The 14678-nt window shown below is 39.7% G+C and overlaps 1 protein-coding gene and 1 long non-coding RNA gene across 3 annotated transcripts in view; one reads left to right on the forward strand and one right to left on the reverse strand.

The window, feature by feature from the left end:
* The window catches only part of mylk4b (myosin light chain kinase family, member 4b), a 36514-nt gene extending 22271 nt beyond the window's left edge, over positions 1–14243 (reverse strand). Inside the window, exons 1-2 of one of the 2 annotated variants that reach the window (XM_032525894.1) lie at positions 13980–14243; positions 7714–7966 (exon numbers count right to left, since the gene is read on the reverse strand). In XM_032525894.1, the coding sequence (XP_032381785.1) occupies positions 7714–7966; positions 13980–14044 (318 nt within the window). In that variant the 5' untranslated portion in view covers positions 14045–14243. Of the gene's footprint in view, positions 1–3516; positions 3883–7713; positions 7967–13979 lie in introns of those variants that run through there. The other variant, XM_032525895.1, reaches the window with a different exon arrangement.
* Positions 1–14678, forward strand: part of LOC116695574 (uncharacterized) — a 19457-nt gene that overhangs the window by 597 nt on the left and 4182 nt on the right. The window contains exons 2-3 of the long non-coding RNA XR_004333497.1: positions 27–214; positions 1853–1944. This is a non-coding gene — a long non-coding RNA (uncharacterized LOC116695574). The remainder of the gene's footprint in view (positions 1–26; positions 215–1852; positions 1945–14678) is intronic.

A 14678-nucleotide genomic window follows, 5' to 3' on the forward strand; every position in this document is an offset into this window, starting at 1 on the left:
GTGTGTGTGTGTGTGTGTGTGTGTAGGACCCGCCACTAGCTACTAGCTACTACTATCAGCACTGTGCTTGTAATGAGTTATGCAAACGGCTGAAATTGAACACCAACCCAGAGGCCAGAGGAGTCCAGACTAAAACAGCACATTCCCCCGGAGTCCTCATACCAGGGACAGAAAGAAACATGGAGCCAGGAAATGTGAGGGATTTGACGCCTAGGTAAAATGTTGGTTCTTATTGAACTTGTTTAAAAAAAGAAAGAAAGCCCCCTTTCCTTCAGTTCACACACAATGTACAGTTAGTCTATGTAACGTATAAATGTAAAATACAGGAAGATGCTGTTAACGGAATTACTGATAACTGGAGTAAAATATGCATAATACATATTTATAGTAAGAACCAGTCACACAAACCTGTGCAAAAGTATTTGGAGCAGAAATGCTGAAACTTTTGTAAAACTGGCATTTCATCACCAGTAGTTAGTTAAATAAATACAAATTAAAAAATATACACTTTAACAACAGTGGGGGAAGTGTGACAGTCCTGAGTATAATAAAAGAAACAAAAGATCATTAATGCGCTAAGAGGAATCATTTTGAAGATCTATTTTTCATGCTTATAGTTAAAAACACTCTTGGCAAACCAGGAAATTCCAGTTTTCCAGTTTTATAAATCCAAAAGGAATTTGTTTCTTCCTCACATAATGTGAAACCTGAACATCCAGTTTCAGCAGAAAATACTTCAAATAAAAAGACTCAAGATACTGTATTTTTAAAATGGGATGTGTCTGTCAGTTGTTAGATCTAACAAAGAAATCCCAAATATAATACATTCACTCCTAAATGACCTCCTTTGTCTTTTTAAATCCTTTAATCCTTTACATGAAACTATAACTGGCTCTGTTCCTCCATCCCTCCTCTATTTGTTTGTGTGCTATTTTTGTCTAAGCTATGTGAGTGTGAGAATCTGAGGCAGGAGAAGTCCTTGTCACGTTAGTCATGCTCACGTGTATAGCACAAGCTACAGGGCTACATCCACAACACTACGTTTTTATTTTTAAACAGCGGTTGCAGACAAAAATGATCTCAGTCTTTTCAAGCATTTTTATCTCCGTAGCAGAACTAATCTCCATCCCAATTAACACGTCGGACAACACATATCCCAGTTTACTCTGTTCGTTTGTATGCTGAATGTCCTAGGTCTAACGAATGCATGTAACTGAACTTCTTTTGTTAAATTTTGATGACAAAGTTGTGTGTTTTATGACAAAAGGTTTATCAATTACACTATCCACATCATTTTTACAGTTGAACCCACATAAATGACATAAAAGTAAAAAATATGATGCTGTATTGTGTACATAAATAAAATATAAAAATGGTCCACTCCAAAGGTTTCTCCTGTTGCTCAGTAGCTTGTGTCTACTATTGTCTATTGTACCTGGAAGCAAAAGAAAGAAAAACACACCATAATGCTGATTAAATGAATCCATCCAACACTTCATTTGATTAAAAGAACTGTTACTTTAAAGTAAGAGCTAACGTTGTTGCGTGGACACAAACAACAGGGTATTATATAATACATATAATATATATATATATATATATATATATAATGAAGAGGCGCTCAATCTGATCCCACTCTCATTAACCTTAAATCATATTTTTGGGGGTTTTTTTGTTGTTAAAGTCTGATTGTGTTTTATTTCATGGTTTCATATTTTTTGGTTTATCATGCCACATTGTTGATTGTCGAGAAAAATGAATAAATGAAACAAACCTGCAAAGATTCACAGAAATATGTTGGATTTTTTGTCTGGTTAACATATTACTGACACTGTCGCTTTGTTTTTCCTAGGATGCGGCAGGCTGGCTTTTTGTGTGTAAAGCTGAAGTTGAAGAATATAATTGTCCTAGTTCAAGTAAACCTGCTCCCACGTGTGGGTTCAGGTTAGTGGGGATTCGGCATGGATACAGAAATCGAGTATAAAGTACAGAAAGTTAATTAGAAGCTGGCTAAGAAACAGGGAACTTTAACTCAAAGTCCAAACTTGAATTTTATTCCCCTCAGATCAGTCTGATCTATTATTTATCACAACTTTTTTCATCTTAAAGCCTGTTCTGACAACAAATAGACACATTTGGACTAAACTGTCCCGGTAGTGGAAACAATAAATAGAGTTATAAATCTAGTGGTAATAAGCCCACTGTCAGCGGAGACAAGAAGACTAATAAAACTATCAAGCTGACACTCACAGGCTTTAACTGCTCTAAGCACCACAGCTCTCGCTTTATGAGGAGTCAATTACCTTTGCTTCCTGCTGGATTAAGTAATGAACTGGTTTATACTGGACATGGTATGTGTAGCACAGAGGGCAGAAGCTCGCCAGGATGGAGTAGTGGAATGAAGTGCTATTGGACAGAACATCACTACTGGTGACAAGTCTGTGACGCATGTCAGATGTCAGATGACGTTACGTTTTCCAATGACTGTCCCAAGCTCACACACACTGGCTACAGACGGATGTCCGACTTACCAAATATTATTGTTTGCATTGTTTTGGCAAAAGCAACATGTCCAGCTCCCTTCAGCAGTTCAACGCCACAACAGAAAGTTACAGAATCCAGGAATACCTCAGCTGATTAGTTTACTGCCATCACACAGTTAAAACAGCTGTAGTCCTTACAGTCAGTAATGCTCTACTTTATCCAGGGGAAGACAAGTTCTTAAACACGTTAGCCTTTTCACATCATTAGAAACACAACTCCTATTCTTGGAGTGAAAGCCGAAACTAGGCCACCCACAGATAACACCAGCATTGCTGGGCTCAGATATTCTAGAGTCTTCTTTCCAAATTCAGATATGATAATTAAGCCACCTACATGCAATGTCTCAGAAACTGCTTTGCTCCACTATCCAGAGCTTTGCCGTGAGGTATGGAGGTTTAAAAGAAATAGGATTTAGAAAGTATTCAGATAACTTTTACATATTACAATGCTTCCAATCCTCTAAATCTGTTTATTTATCATTAATAGAAACAGAAATAAAAACAGATTTCCACGTTTCTGTCCTTCCACTTACTTACTGTACTTACTGTACTGTAAACTCCAGAGAAATTGTGATTGCAGCGAAAAACATTGACAAGGCCTGACTGGACAAGAACCTGTTGACACTTATGGTCCAGGGTTTTCATCGTTAAGATCTGCATCAAAATACACACGTCATGCACACTTGCCAAATTTCATCAGACAAACAAACAGGAAAACATTACTTCCTTGGCGAAGGCAACAAACAATAATAGCTTCGGTCAAATCTGACAAAGTGACTAGAAAGGGATTAATCTAGTTAGCATCACTTTGGCATTAAGGCCTCATTAGTACAGTCGTTAAAGTATAAAATTTCCAGTTCACACAGGCCTTTACAGCATGATAGTCATTCAGATTGAATGAACTTTTGGCATGTTCCCAAATTCACCTGTTCACCTGCAGTACAGGTGCATAGATCGTCTCTCGCTATATTACCTGTGTGTCTGCAGACGCACTGGTCTTTCTTCTCTTCTTGGCGGAGAATAATTTCCACAGCCGTCCCCACAGGAAAGTGGCCACCAGACACACACTTCCTAATATCCAAATATCTTTATCTTTTAGGAGGTTCTCCATGATGGAAACTTTCCTCTTCCAGACCCCTGATGTCCCCCTGCACAGGCTGTCTTATCTCAGCCCTTCTAGCGCCCGTGGCGAAGGAGTCTCAGGTGGCGGGCAACAAGTTGATGACATTGGGCAAGAGAGCGGGCGTTGATTATGAAATAGACGGGCTCTTGTGGCTGTGCATTGAATACTCAGTCTCTTGCTTGCTACAGACTCGGACAAGAACAGGGGGTCTGTGCTGTCAAGCAACCTGCCCACCCAGCCAACCATTCACCCGCCACCCGGGACCTAAAAGGAGAGAACATGCTGTCTCTGAGACGAGAAGGGGACAGGTGGTGTCGGGTTCAGGGTGTCGTTGCTTTACGCAGAATCAAATGCACTCCTTCTGCTGCTGGCATGTTAGTGAGACCCCTGCGGTATCCTTTAACTTAGGACACAGCACTTCATGCATGCATATCTGTCAAACAGTTGCTTTGCCTCTGTGTACCTCACAAACTGACACAATCGTGTGCATGCATCGTTGCAGATACATATAATGAAAGCAAGTTGACAATCACGCATGCATGTAAACATGCGTTGCCAAGTTTATTCTTTCTGTGGCCACATGTTGCACAGGTGAAAAAAAGACAAGTATTTGTCTTTCGCTGTGAACTACAACAATATGTCCACACTGTGTGAGAAAAAGGAGGACTTCTAAATGTTGTTGTCCATTCATTGTATCAAATATTCAGATAAACCTTTGGATGTGTAAAATACCAATATACAACTTGACAAAGATGGAGGTAGGAAGATAGAAAAAGGAATTTGCAAAATTCTGACATTTAAAATGAAAACCTAAACACAAAAACTCTTTTGTTTCTCATATTCAGAACACCCCACCTATAGACAAAGATGTTCAGATCCACACTCTTTTCTCTTTGTGCTGTCAGAGCATGGGCGATTAGACCCTTTTCAGGGGGGCGAAAAAAAATAATTATTTTTTAAGTAGATTTTTTGGCTTTAAGTTACAGTTTGCAATCTTATCTGTTAGTGACAGAGGACAAACAATTACAGGTTGAAAGGGCTTGAAACAGGTGTAATATTCTGTGTTGCGGTCACCGATGCTATACACTTGTAATCCAGTCAAGGAAAGGGTTAACAGTAGCATAGTGTTGGCCAATCGGAGCTGGTTGTGCCAGATTCCCGCCTTTGGCTGAGTCTCTATCTAATCTGTCAGGGGGAGAGCAGGAGTGCGGTTGTGATTTTTAACATTGTCAGTCCCCAGAGAAGAAGTTGATAATTTCATGGCGCAGATTAGAACCCAAATTAAAACGTAAGCAACTAAAATTGTTGAATGTTAAAGGTTGTTATCACTGTGACTTATAAAGTGTCAGGTTTGGTTCCATCATAGTGTTAATAGTGTCAAAAAACGTTAGCTGACGTTGTCGTTCAGTAGCTATCTTAGAGATTATCTGATAATGAAATAACTGATTTAGGCCCTGTTTACACGTACATGGTTATTTAGAAAAACTGGGACATTTCCCTTTGTTTGTGCCCTTTGTTTACACGCAAACGGAAAATTCGCCTCTGAAAACGAGTCTTTCTAAAAACTCCAGCCAGAGTAGAGATTTTTGAAATCTTTGTTTGTACGTTTGCATGTAAATTGAGACAAACGGTGGTTTAGCAAGTGTGGAAGAGACGAGAGAGGAAGTGATTCATTGCTGTTGTTGATATTTTTGGGATTTCTGATTGGCTAACATGGGCTTGAGCTTGTCGTTACACTGCCACCCACAGGTTTGACATGCTCAGGACGGCGTTGACGGCATAGATACACGGCTACGTGTGGAAAAAAAACTTTTCTGAAAACTGACAGCTGTGCACGATGTTATTTTTGAAAACGCAGAGGTTGAAAATTTTTTTTTGCATGCACTTGATCCGTGTCACATTCTCATTAGGGGCTAAAGGTTTGATTCTAGAATCACCCCTGAGGACTACAGAGGTTTCTTTTTGGACTGTGTGTGTGTGTGTGTGTGTGTGTGTGTGTGTGTGTGTGTGTGTGTGTGTGTGTGTGTGTGTGTGTGTGTGTGTGTGTGTGTGTGTGTGTGTGTGTGTGTGTGTGTGTGTGTGTGTGTGTGTGTGTGTGTGTGTGTGTGTGTGGAGTCAAGCAGATCAGATCCCTCCCATGACCTGCCAAACCTTTCGGTTTAGACTATGAAGGACCTTTAACCTGTGTGCCTATACACCAGAGAAGATGACACATTTCTTGTGTTTTTTGAAGTGATTTGACAACGTCAAGAAATTATATAGAAATATGTACATCCCGGTTTTTTTCACACATAAATGGCAACTGAAATGTGATTATTTCATTCATGATCCCACTGTAGAGGGTGCCCAATGTCATTGGTCATTCATCTAGAAAACAGCAAAATTTTCCCAGAAATTGAATATTTTCATCAAAAAATTGAATAATTCTAGAAGATTCTGAAACAATCCAAAACAAGCTTGATTTAACAAGCAGCAGCAGGTGGGTGGGTTAGAAAGTCAAAGGGGTTACAGAGCAGGACCCCCAGCAGGGAAAGTATTCCCCTTAGGGAATCTGAGGAGAACCTCTGCACAGAGCAGGCCTGGAGTGACAGCGTTTGTTAATGAATCTGATGGATCTGGTGGCTGACCTGCGTTTCTGATGTGTGGAACAGTTTGGCGTAGTCATAGTATCAAGAGTGCAAACAGCAGGTGGGTGGAGGATGGAGAGCAGGGAATAGAAGGACAGGTGGAGGAGCAAAGGTGCAATTGAGTTAGGAGTTTAGAGATAGAGAGGAAGGTGAGAGAGTTATTCAGTGGGCACTATGAAAGGCTGAGGATCTGAAATCACTCCCATGTAACAGGAACATTTCCCTCAGTGCTCCCTGGTGGTCACTTTGAAAGCACCACTGATTTATAGTTACGGACAAGACAAACAAATAAATGAACCAAATCCCCAACATAATGTAAAAAGCACTTATCTCCACTTAAGGCTTACAGGGGCTACCCTGATATCGCACAGCCGCTGGACTCTATAGAGACAATACATATATGTGCACATGTTCTCTGGCCAGTCTTACTTCATAGGTTGCATATTTTTATTAATCTTTTGAACTGGTCACAAAAAGGTGGACATTATGATAAGGTATTGTACAAATGTAATTTTTAAGAAAATATGCATATGCATTTATAAGAGTAACATAGATTCCAATCCACTCAGTAATTAACCCCATATATGAAAACCACTTTGTACTCGGTAAATGTGATGTCCCCTTTAGTGTCAAGGAGTGTCACATTTCTGAAAAAGAACAATTCAGAAATGAACATCTAACTTCTTGATGGTGACTGACATTAACAGTAACTCTAGAGTGCAAGGCATGGTTTTTTAAACAAGCTAGCAAACCGGCCCAAGGCAGCCATCTTGTGGCAACTAGATCTATGTGCTTTGACCAAGGGCCAAACATTCAAGTCTGCCTGTGGTTTACTGCGTGAGTTAGTGTGTGGTAGGCTGTGAGTTGAGGAAGTTCAAACAGACAATAAAAAAAATGAAAAGATCTGCAGCTCCCTCTAGTGATCTTGTTGTATTCCATCTGTCAGGACATGTTGAGCCTGCTAACAGGTGCCGAGAACGGAATAGTGTTTGCGGTGGTTTATTTCAGTTCCCTTCTTCCTCCCCTCTGCACAGACTGCTGATTGTGGCTCAGGTTGAACACATGGCAGTATTGCCCTCAGGGGGCACAACTTCAAAGAGGGAATCTTTGTCATGCAGTCTCAGTCCCATAATACCGACTTTATGATGGACCTAAAAAGTCTAGCAGTGGTTAATTGATCAATAATTGATATAGTTTAACCAAGTAACCCAAAATATGCGCATCAGTTTGTAGGAATTTAATCTACTCAAACTAAAGGAGGATGGTTAAAAGGAAGTAGGGAACGCTGTGATATTTTCTATTTACATAGAAAGGAATTACTGATCATATCATATCTGATCAACCCCGGGTCTCAGGGAATGATTGTAGCCTACTGCTTTTATGTGATAAGGGCCGGGAGAATACCGGCAGTGCACGTTACCTGCTGGTTTCTTCCCTCCAGCTCCACATGTTTGAGCTCCCAGAAGCAGCGCATGGTCTCCACCTTCTCCAGGTGCCGGTAGAAGGCCAGTCGGCCCAGACGGAGGCTGTTGCTGCGGTTGCGGATGGCCTTCAGCCCCTCCATCTTTTCAACGATGGGGGACATGGGTATGGGTGGTGGTAGGGCAGATGATGGGACTTTTACATTTTTCTTGCCAGAAACAGATTCGTTACACAGAGTCTTCTTCTCTGACCTGAAATTACAACCAGCAGTTTATCAAACTTTAAAATGTATCTTATTAACCATGAATCCATCAACACCACAGCTGTGAAATATGAAGCAAAGCAATTAGTTTATCAACAGGAAATACATTTTGACGATAATTTGTTCAATAGAAGTTACATCTTCTATGACACAAAAAGTCCCAAAAATAGCTGGTTCCAGTTTCTTAAATGTGAGAATGTGATGCTTTATCTAGGTTTAAACCTTTGCAAATGTAATATATTTGGATTTTGGCTTGTTGATCAGGCAAAACAAGCAAACATTTAATAGACAAAATGATGAATGGAGAAAATAATCTGCACAATAATCAATGCTATAATCAATAAAGTATAAATAATGTGAACATTAAATTTAAATTGGCTATTTGTAACTTTCAGCGAACTTTCAAATGGGCGCTAAATAGAAGGGGGATCTAATTTAATATAGGCTACTGACATACAACCACATTATATTTCAAAGTAATTTGTGATTGAAATAGATATATTACATACCTGAGGGCTAATTTGAATTATTTACAAACCCATAATTGTCTCCATCTCTTGATAGCCTGACCAAAGTTGACTCGCTTGTTGTTTGTCACTTTCCCTTTAAGCTTTTAGTTGTTCTTTGTTTGATGGCCCTGCTCCATCAGCCATAACTACAACTGATAACTTCTAAAACAAAATACAATTTTATTTTATACAATAGAATACAATAAGGCCTATATAAAGAACACTCCTGCTACCTTTTACCTGGGTGGATACAATAACACAGGCTTTTTTGGTGTTAAACTACAGATAGCATTATTTTCACTGTTAGCCTCGTCTGCTGTTACAGGTTATTTATGATCATCAGATGAAAAATTACAGTTTCAGAAACATTTAAGAGTTACCATTAGTAACTTTAAAGACAATCTGTAGATAAACTATCCAGAAGGGATGTTGTTTTGACTAACAGTGAATCAGATACCTGTAAAACTCCTGTAGATCCAACATTGCCATAAAGCAGTCCTGCTCACTGTTTGCAACAATGGGTTCTCTTGCATAATGCAACCATGGTCATTTAATTAAAGAGATAACTGCATTCAGATAAGCAAACTATTTAGCCTAATCCATTACCCAACTCTTATCTGCACCATTAAAAAGCAGTTGACACCATATGCTTTGCCTCAGCCCTCCAGTGGGAACAGTATCTCTGCACTATCTCTGATCCAAGTGGGATGACTGATGATTTGGTGGAGAAATCTCCTCTGACGCCTTTTGGCGACAGCTGGCTTTTTGCTGCGCTCTACCTGTTGAGCCTCTGGGGGAGTCATGGAAGATCACTGGGGATATTTATACCTCCAGAGTGTAAATGTCCTGCCTTTGCTTGACAATTACAGAGGTCAGAGAGTGGCTGTAGTTTCAGCACAGGGCATGAACCCCTGATGCACACAGTATGTAGCAGCCAGGGCTGTTCTTCAGCATCTAGGGTAGGATTTCAACTCCAGTGCTAAAACTGAAAGAGTGGCCAGGGATGCACCTGTCAATGTTATTTATGTTGGCCTTTTTACATTTGGTGATTTATTTACAGTTGTCACAACTTCAAAATCTTCTACTTTGGTTTAAATTTATATTTTATTGGATATATTTTATTATTTATTGTCCTATGTATGGGAAGGAATGGGTTTAGGATGCAGGTGCATCAACTGTGCAGATACACTTACACATCTCATTGATTAATAATGTTAATTAAAATGTGCATGGCACAAGGTCATGACAGTATATTTTTAAATAGTTAGAATTCTTAAAGTTAAAACAATGGAAAATTTCTAAATAAATTCTGAAAATGTATAAAGTTGTGTAGAGAAGTCCTAAAATCTCTAAAGGATTTTACACCACACGGCAGATGATTTTTTTATGAGACAACTTTTGCAGAATTTTTATGTAAACAAATGTAATTTCTCCGAGTGGCCAAATGTACCGTGCAGAAAACGTTACACATCACAACAAAGCTCTCTCAATCATTAAATTCCACATTTCCCATAAGTTGCTAGCACTTACAAAGTAGGTACTTGTGCCTAAGTGAACAGACTTATTACAAAACTGATACATGCTAATATTAGTTCCACAAGAAGCTGTGTCATACACAGAACATAACATAACTTTCTTTTAATCTTATCTGAATGAACAGAAATCGCCCCATTTATGATTACTGAATCACGTTCCAGGCATGCTTTAATGCATGATTAATTCTACACTTTTCAAGGGACAATTCTTCATAATAACTAGGATTTTTAAGTACATTTTACTGGTAACACATGAGATCTGATTGCAGGTGTTTTATTTTTACGGTTATGTTTTGCTTAGTAAAGGAGCTGAGTATTTCCTCCACCACTCAACTGAGAGACAAAACAGTTGGACCTGACAGCCACCCAACCTGTTACTTTAAATCTGGTGTTTTAAAGACGGCTTTTCAAAACTCTAATGGCTGTCTTGACGTTTTCGGTTGGAGCTGAAATGCCTCACAGCCCTGGGGATCCCTGATGATCCCGGGTCATTCACTTTAAAGAGTTTTATTTTGCGAGGCTCAAGGGGCACGCTATCACCAGAAATGGAAACTGCCCGTGGATGAAAAACCATTAGGATCCAGGAGCTTTCACAATGCTTGTTGCCAGGCAGACATGAATTAAAGCTGAATGGACTTTTACTCTCTTTGACCACATAAGGATATTGTGTATGGTATTAGGCTGTGTTTTATGAGTGCTAGTAGAGAGTGTGTGACTTTCCAAGCAATGCTGTAGTTTGTGTATGTCCTTTACTTTGCTTGGCGGCCCTTTGTAATCCCTTCTATAAAACGGCAGGGGGGTTCCTATCTGTCTTCTACATTATAATCCTTCCATGTAACTGATAGGAAGACCCGCATGTTTCTCATAACTCTTAAAGTAGCAGTGAATCATGGACACCCCTAAGGACTGTGTGAGTCCACCAGTGTATGTTTAGATGAGCTGGAGAAAAAAAGAAGGGGGGTCGGCATCGTTCAAATCCCCTCTAAAATGCCAAATGCCAAACAAAGTGATGAGAGGAAACATCAATGTGATGACTATATATCTAAATCTATTTATACTGGCTGCCTATGGGGGTGAAAGGAATTTTAAAAACATATACACGGTAAGTGTTGATTATGACAATAATGCTAATTGGAGGGGACAGCCGTCAGGATGTTTTTGGTATTGTAAAGTAATTTCTCCATGTTTAGGACTGGGGCCAAATGCTGTATCAAAGTCTTTACATAGCTGTGGGTTTATTGTAATGGTCTAATGGTACAAGCTGTGGACAATGGTCAGCATTAAAAGGAGAGACACTATTAGAGACAGTAGCAACAGGTGACAATACAACACTCCTCTGTGTCACTCTTCTTTATGTCTTGTAAATGACGTGGCATGGTACTGGGGTCAGAAAGGGCACAGTAAGAGTATACGTACAAAAATGGTGGTCTTTTTTTACACAAGAGCTTTTTTACATATAAGAAATTAGTGAAATTCCAAAAAAAAGGTGAACCTAACAAAATCAAAAAATAATTTGTAAAAACTGGTATCTTAAATAACAAGATGCAAATCAGTTCCCTCCAACATGGGTTTGTTTTAGCCTAGCTTAGCTCAGAGACTGGAAGCAGGGGAAAACGGCTTGCCTTGCGCCATGAAAGCTACCTTCTAACTATTCCTTTGCCGTTTACGGAGACACACATTGTGTCTTGTCTAGTAAACATGTAGAAAATGTGGTTTAACAAGCAGTTTGTCCTTGTTTTTGTGTTTTATCAACAGTTATTTGCAGTGAGAGCTTTGCTATCTACTCTTTCAACTCTAAAAAAAGAAAACTGAGACGACCCTTGTTTGTCCTGGAGCTATCTTTGTAGCTTATTGGGTGAAACATGTAAGAGAGAGCAATAAATGCACTGAAAGGAAATTGAAAGATTGCACACAGGCATATTTTCCAAAAATATATCCAATAATAGTGTCGCTAAAAATATAATTTTACAAGGTAGAGTTAATGGCTGTACGGATATGTTGATGTAATAAAATGTGCAATACATGTTTGAACTGGCAATGTCTCCACGTTTGAAATGCACTATAAATTATTTATTTTTATCTGGCACAGCTGTGGGCCCATGGAAATATATTTTTTTATTTCTATGGGTTGGCCTCTCCGTCTTGATCTGACCGGTGTAGAATAACATGCCAGGCTTGAATATTGCACAATAAGTCAGGACGACATAATTCTGTTCAGCCAACATTTTATGTGGCATATTCTGAAATGAAAGGCTAGAAATCGTCTCAGCTTCTGCTTTGTGTATCCGCTGCTAGGTAAACAGACATTGCAGTCTAAGATAACATTAAGTGGCGAGGGGTGCCACAGAGTCTGCTGCATGCATCGTTGCTTGTGTTGTGTTCATGTGTGTGCATCCATGTATAATTATACTTAAGTGTGTAACTAATCCAAGGGCTATCTCTGCTAGGCTTTGTTTGTTACATGTGAGATTGCTACAGAAACAGCAACAGAGTAGATTAGGGGTCTTTTTTAAGTATCGGGCCAGGATAGGTGGTGCGTGCGTGCGTGCGTGCGTGTGTGTGTGTGGGAAGAAGAGAATAGAATAGTACAGAACAGTATTATCTAACCAAATTTGTCTTCTGTCTCAAGTTAGGAAAAGTAAGCAAACATTTAAAGTTAAAATATAAAAATTAAAAAATTAAAAATAATAGTAAACATATACTGTATGAGGTCAAAAGGCTAAAGGGCCTCAAGTGTTTTTCCTTATTACCTCTGTTAAAGAACATAGTGTTCAACTGCAACCTTCAAGAAAAAAAAAGTACATATTTCCCAGTCCACACTCCGTCATTAGAGAGGGACCTCAAGTGACCTTAGCCACTTCTCAAATTAATGGGCATCAAATTGAACATGTTGACCGTCAGGATAATATCAAGTGATCAACAGGTTTATTTTTCCCCATCTAAACTCAACATTCCCTCCTTTCCAGCCTGCCAGCTTGTCGCAGCTTTCAACGTGACTTGAGCCAAGTCCTGATCAACATATCACCCCCATTGCTCTCTGAAGTGTCCAATGCAAATAGCTGGTCTAAGGATATATCCTGATCAAGGGGGCCAAATTTTTAACAAACCTAGGCGACCATGGAATTCTGCTGCATGTGCAAGCGCACAATACACACACATGAATAAACCCATTCACAGGGTGTATATGACTACATTAAGTAAAGGCTTATTGGAAAAAGCACAGACCCTGCACAGTCATCACACTGGATCACACTACTTTTTTTTAAACACTGCTATACAGTATGCACATATATACACACTCACACACATTGGTGCTCCAATATTCGATGCCCACAGCCCCTCCAATCAGTCACACTGGAAACAACTCTGCACCTCTGCAGAAGTGTAACTGTAGATCTTCCACTCAATGTACTTTTCTACCTCGCCAAGAACAAAGCAGAGCCCTTATTTTAGTCCACAGCAGATAGAGTTGCAGTCTGCTTTGCAACAAAATTGTGTATGAACCGGCACTGGACTCAGTAAGCTAGAATAAAGCAAATAATTCTCTCACTTGTTTATTATTAGGGAAAAACTTCTTGTTTTTTTCCAGTTTGTGGAGCTAATAAATCATTGTGACACAACCCTGACAGTGTGATATAGGAGGTCTTTTTTGAAGATTTATTTGCCAAAATAAATAATTTATTTTTTTGTCTTATTGTTATATTATTTCAAACCAAACTGTGAAGTACAATAAATGAGTGCCTGATAAATTAGTGTGCCGGGTAACTTGACAAGTGGCACCTTGCTCTGTGCGTAAGTGATACCACAGGAAAAGAGGTGTTGGAATTTAAAACATGGTCATTATGCAAGTTTAAGATTGCTTTGCATTTCTGAAGAATAACACAAATAGTCACGCCAGAATTGTCAAACTATTCCAATTAGGGACAGTCAAGACAGTGAGTTGCAACAGAAGACTCACCCTTGGTAGTTGGGCACATTTGCAATAACCACAATCTTCTTTTCCTTTCCTCCCATGTCTCTCATGGGTGTGATGAAGGTTGCTCTCCAGGTTTCTTCTATTACTCCACTGGTTAGTGTTTTTAGGTCCTGGTGCTGGATGCTCTTTTCCTCCCTAAACACACCAGGCAGCTGAGATGAATTGAGCCAGCGTGACTGGCATACAGACTGATCAGGAGAGACAGCTCATTGGGAAGCTCTGGCTGCCTGTGGCTCTCTGCAGTGGGAGCCACAGACGCCCAGGGATAAGCACCAAAGGGGGCGGGTGAGGGAAAGAGAGGGTGTGTGGGAGGAGGAGGGGGGAGGTCTGCTCTGGGACCCAGGGACCACAAGCAGGGACAGAGTGAAGGAAGTGTTCCAGGGAATGTGGCTTGTTATATTGGAATGAGTGGCATGCCAGAGTACCATGTGTCTCTGCAAGAGGAGGGATGATAGACTGAGAGAGAGCAAAATACACAGCATGGGGGACACAGGGGGGCTGAAGAAGCAAAGATACAGAGTGGGGTTATAAAAAATACCCTCTTTGTTGTACTTTTTGTTTAAACTGGCAGTAACTGATTTTTTGACCAAGTCTATTTGGCAATATCATGGAGCAACATGACCATTCATTTAAAGGTTCCATGGCATGAAAATTTCACTTTATGAGGTTTTTTAACATTAA

The sequence above is a fragment of the Etheostoma spectabile genome, chromosome 9, assembly GCF_008692095.1.
Source record: "Etheostoma spectabile isolate EspeVRDwgs_2016 chromosome 9, UIUC_Espe_1.0, whole genome shotgun sequence".
In the NCBI taxonomy this organism is placed as follows: domain Eukaryota; kingdom Metazoa; phylum Chordata; class Actinopteri; order Perciformes; family Percidae; genus Etheostoma; species Etheostoma spectabile.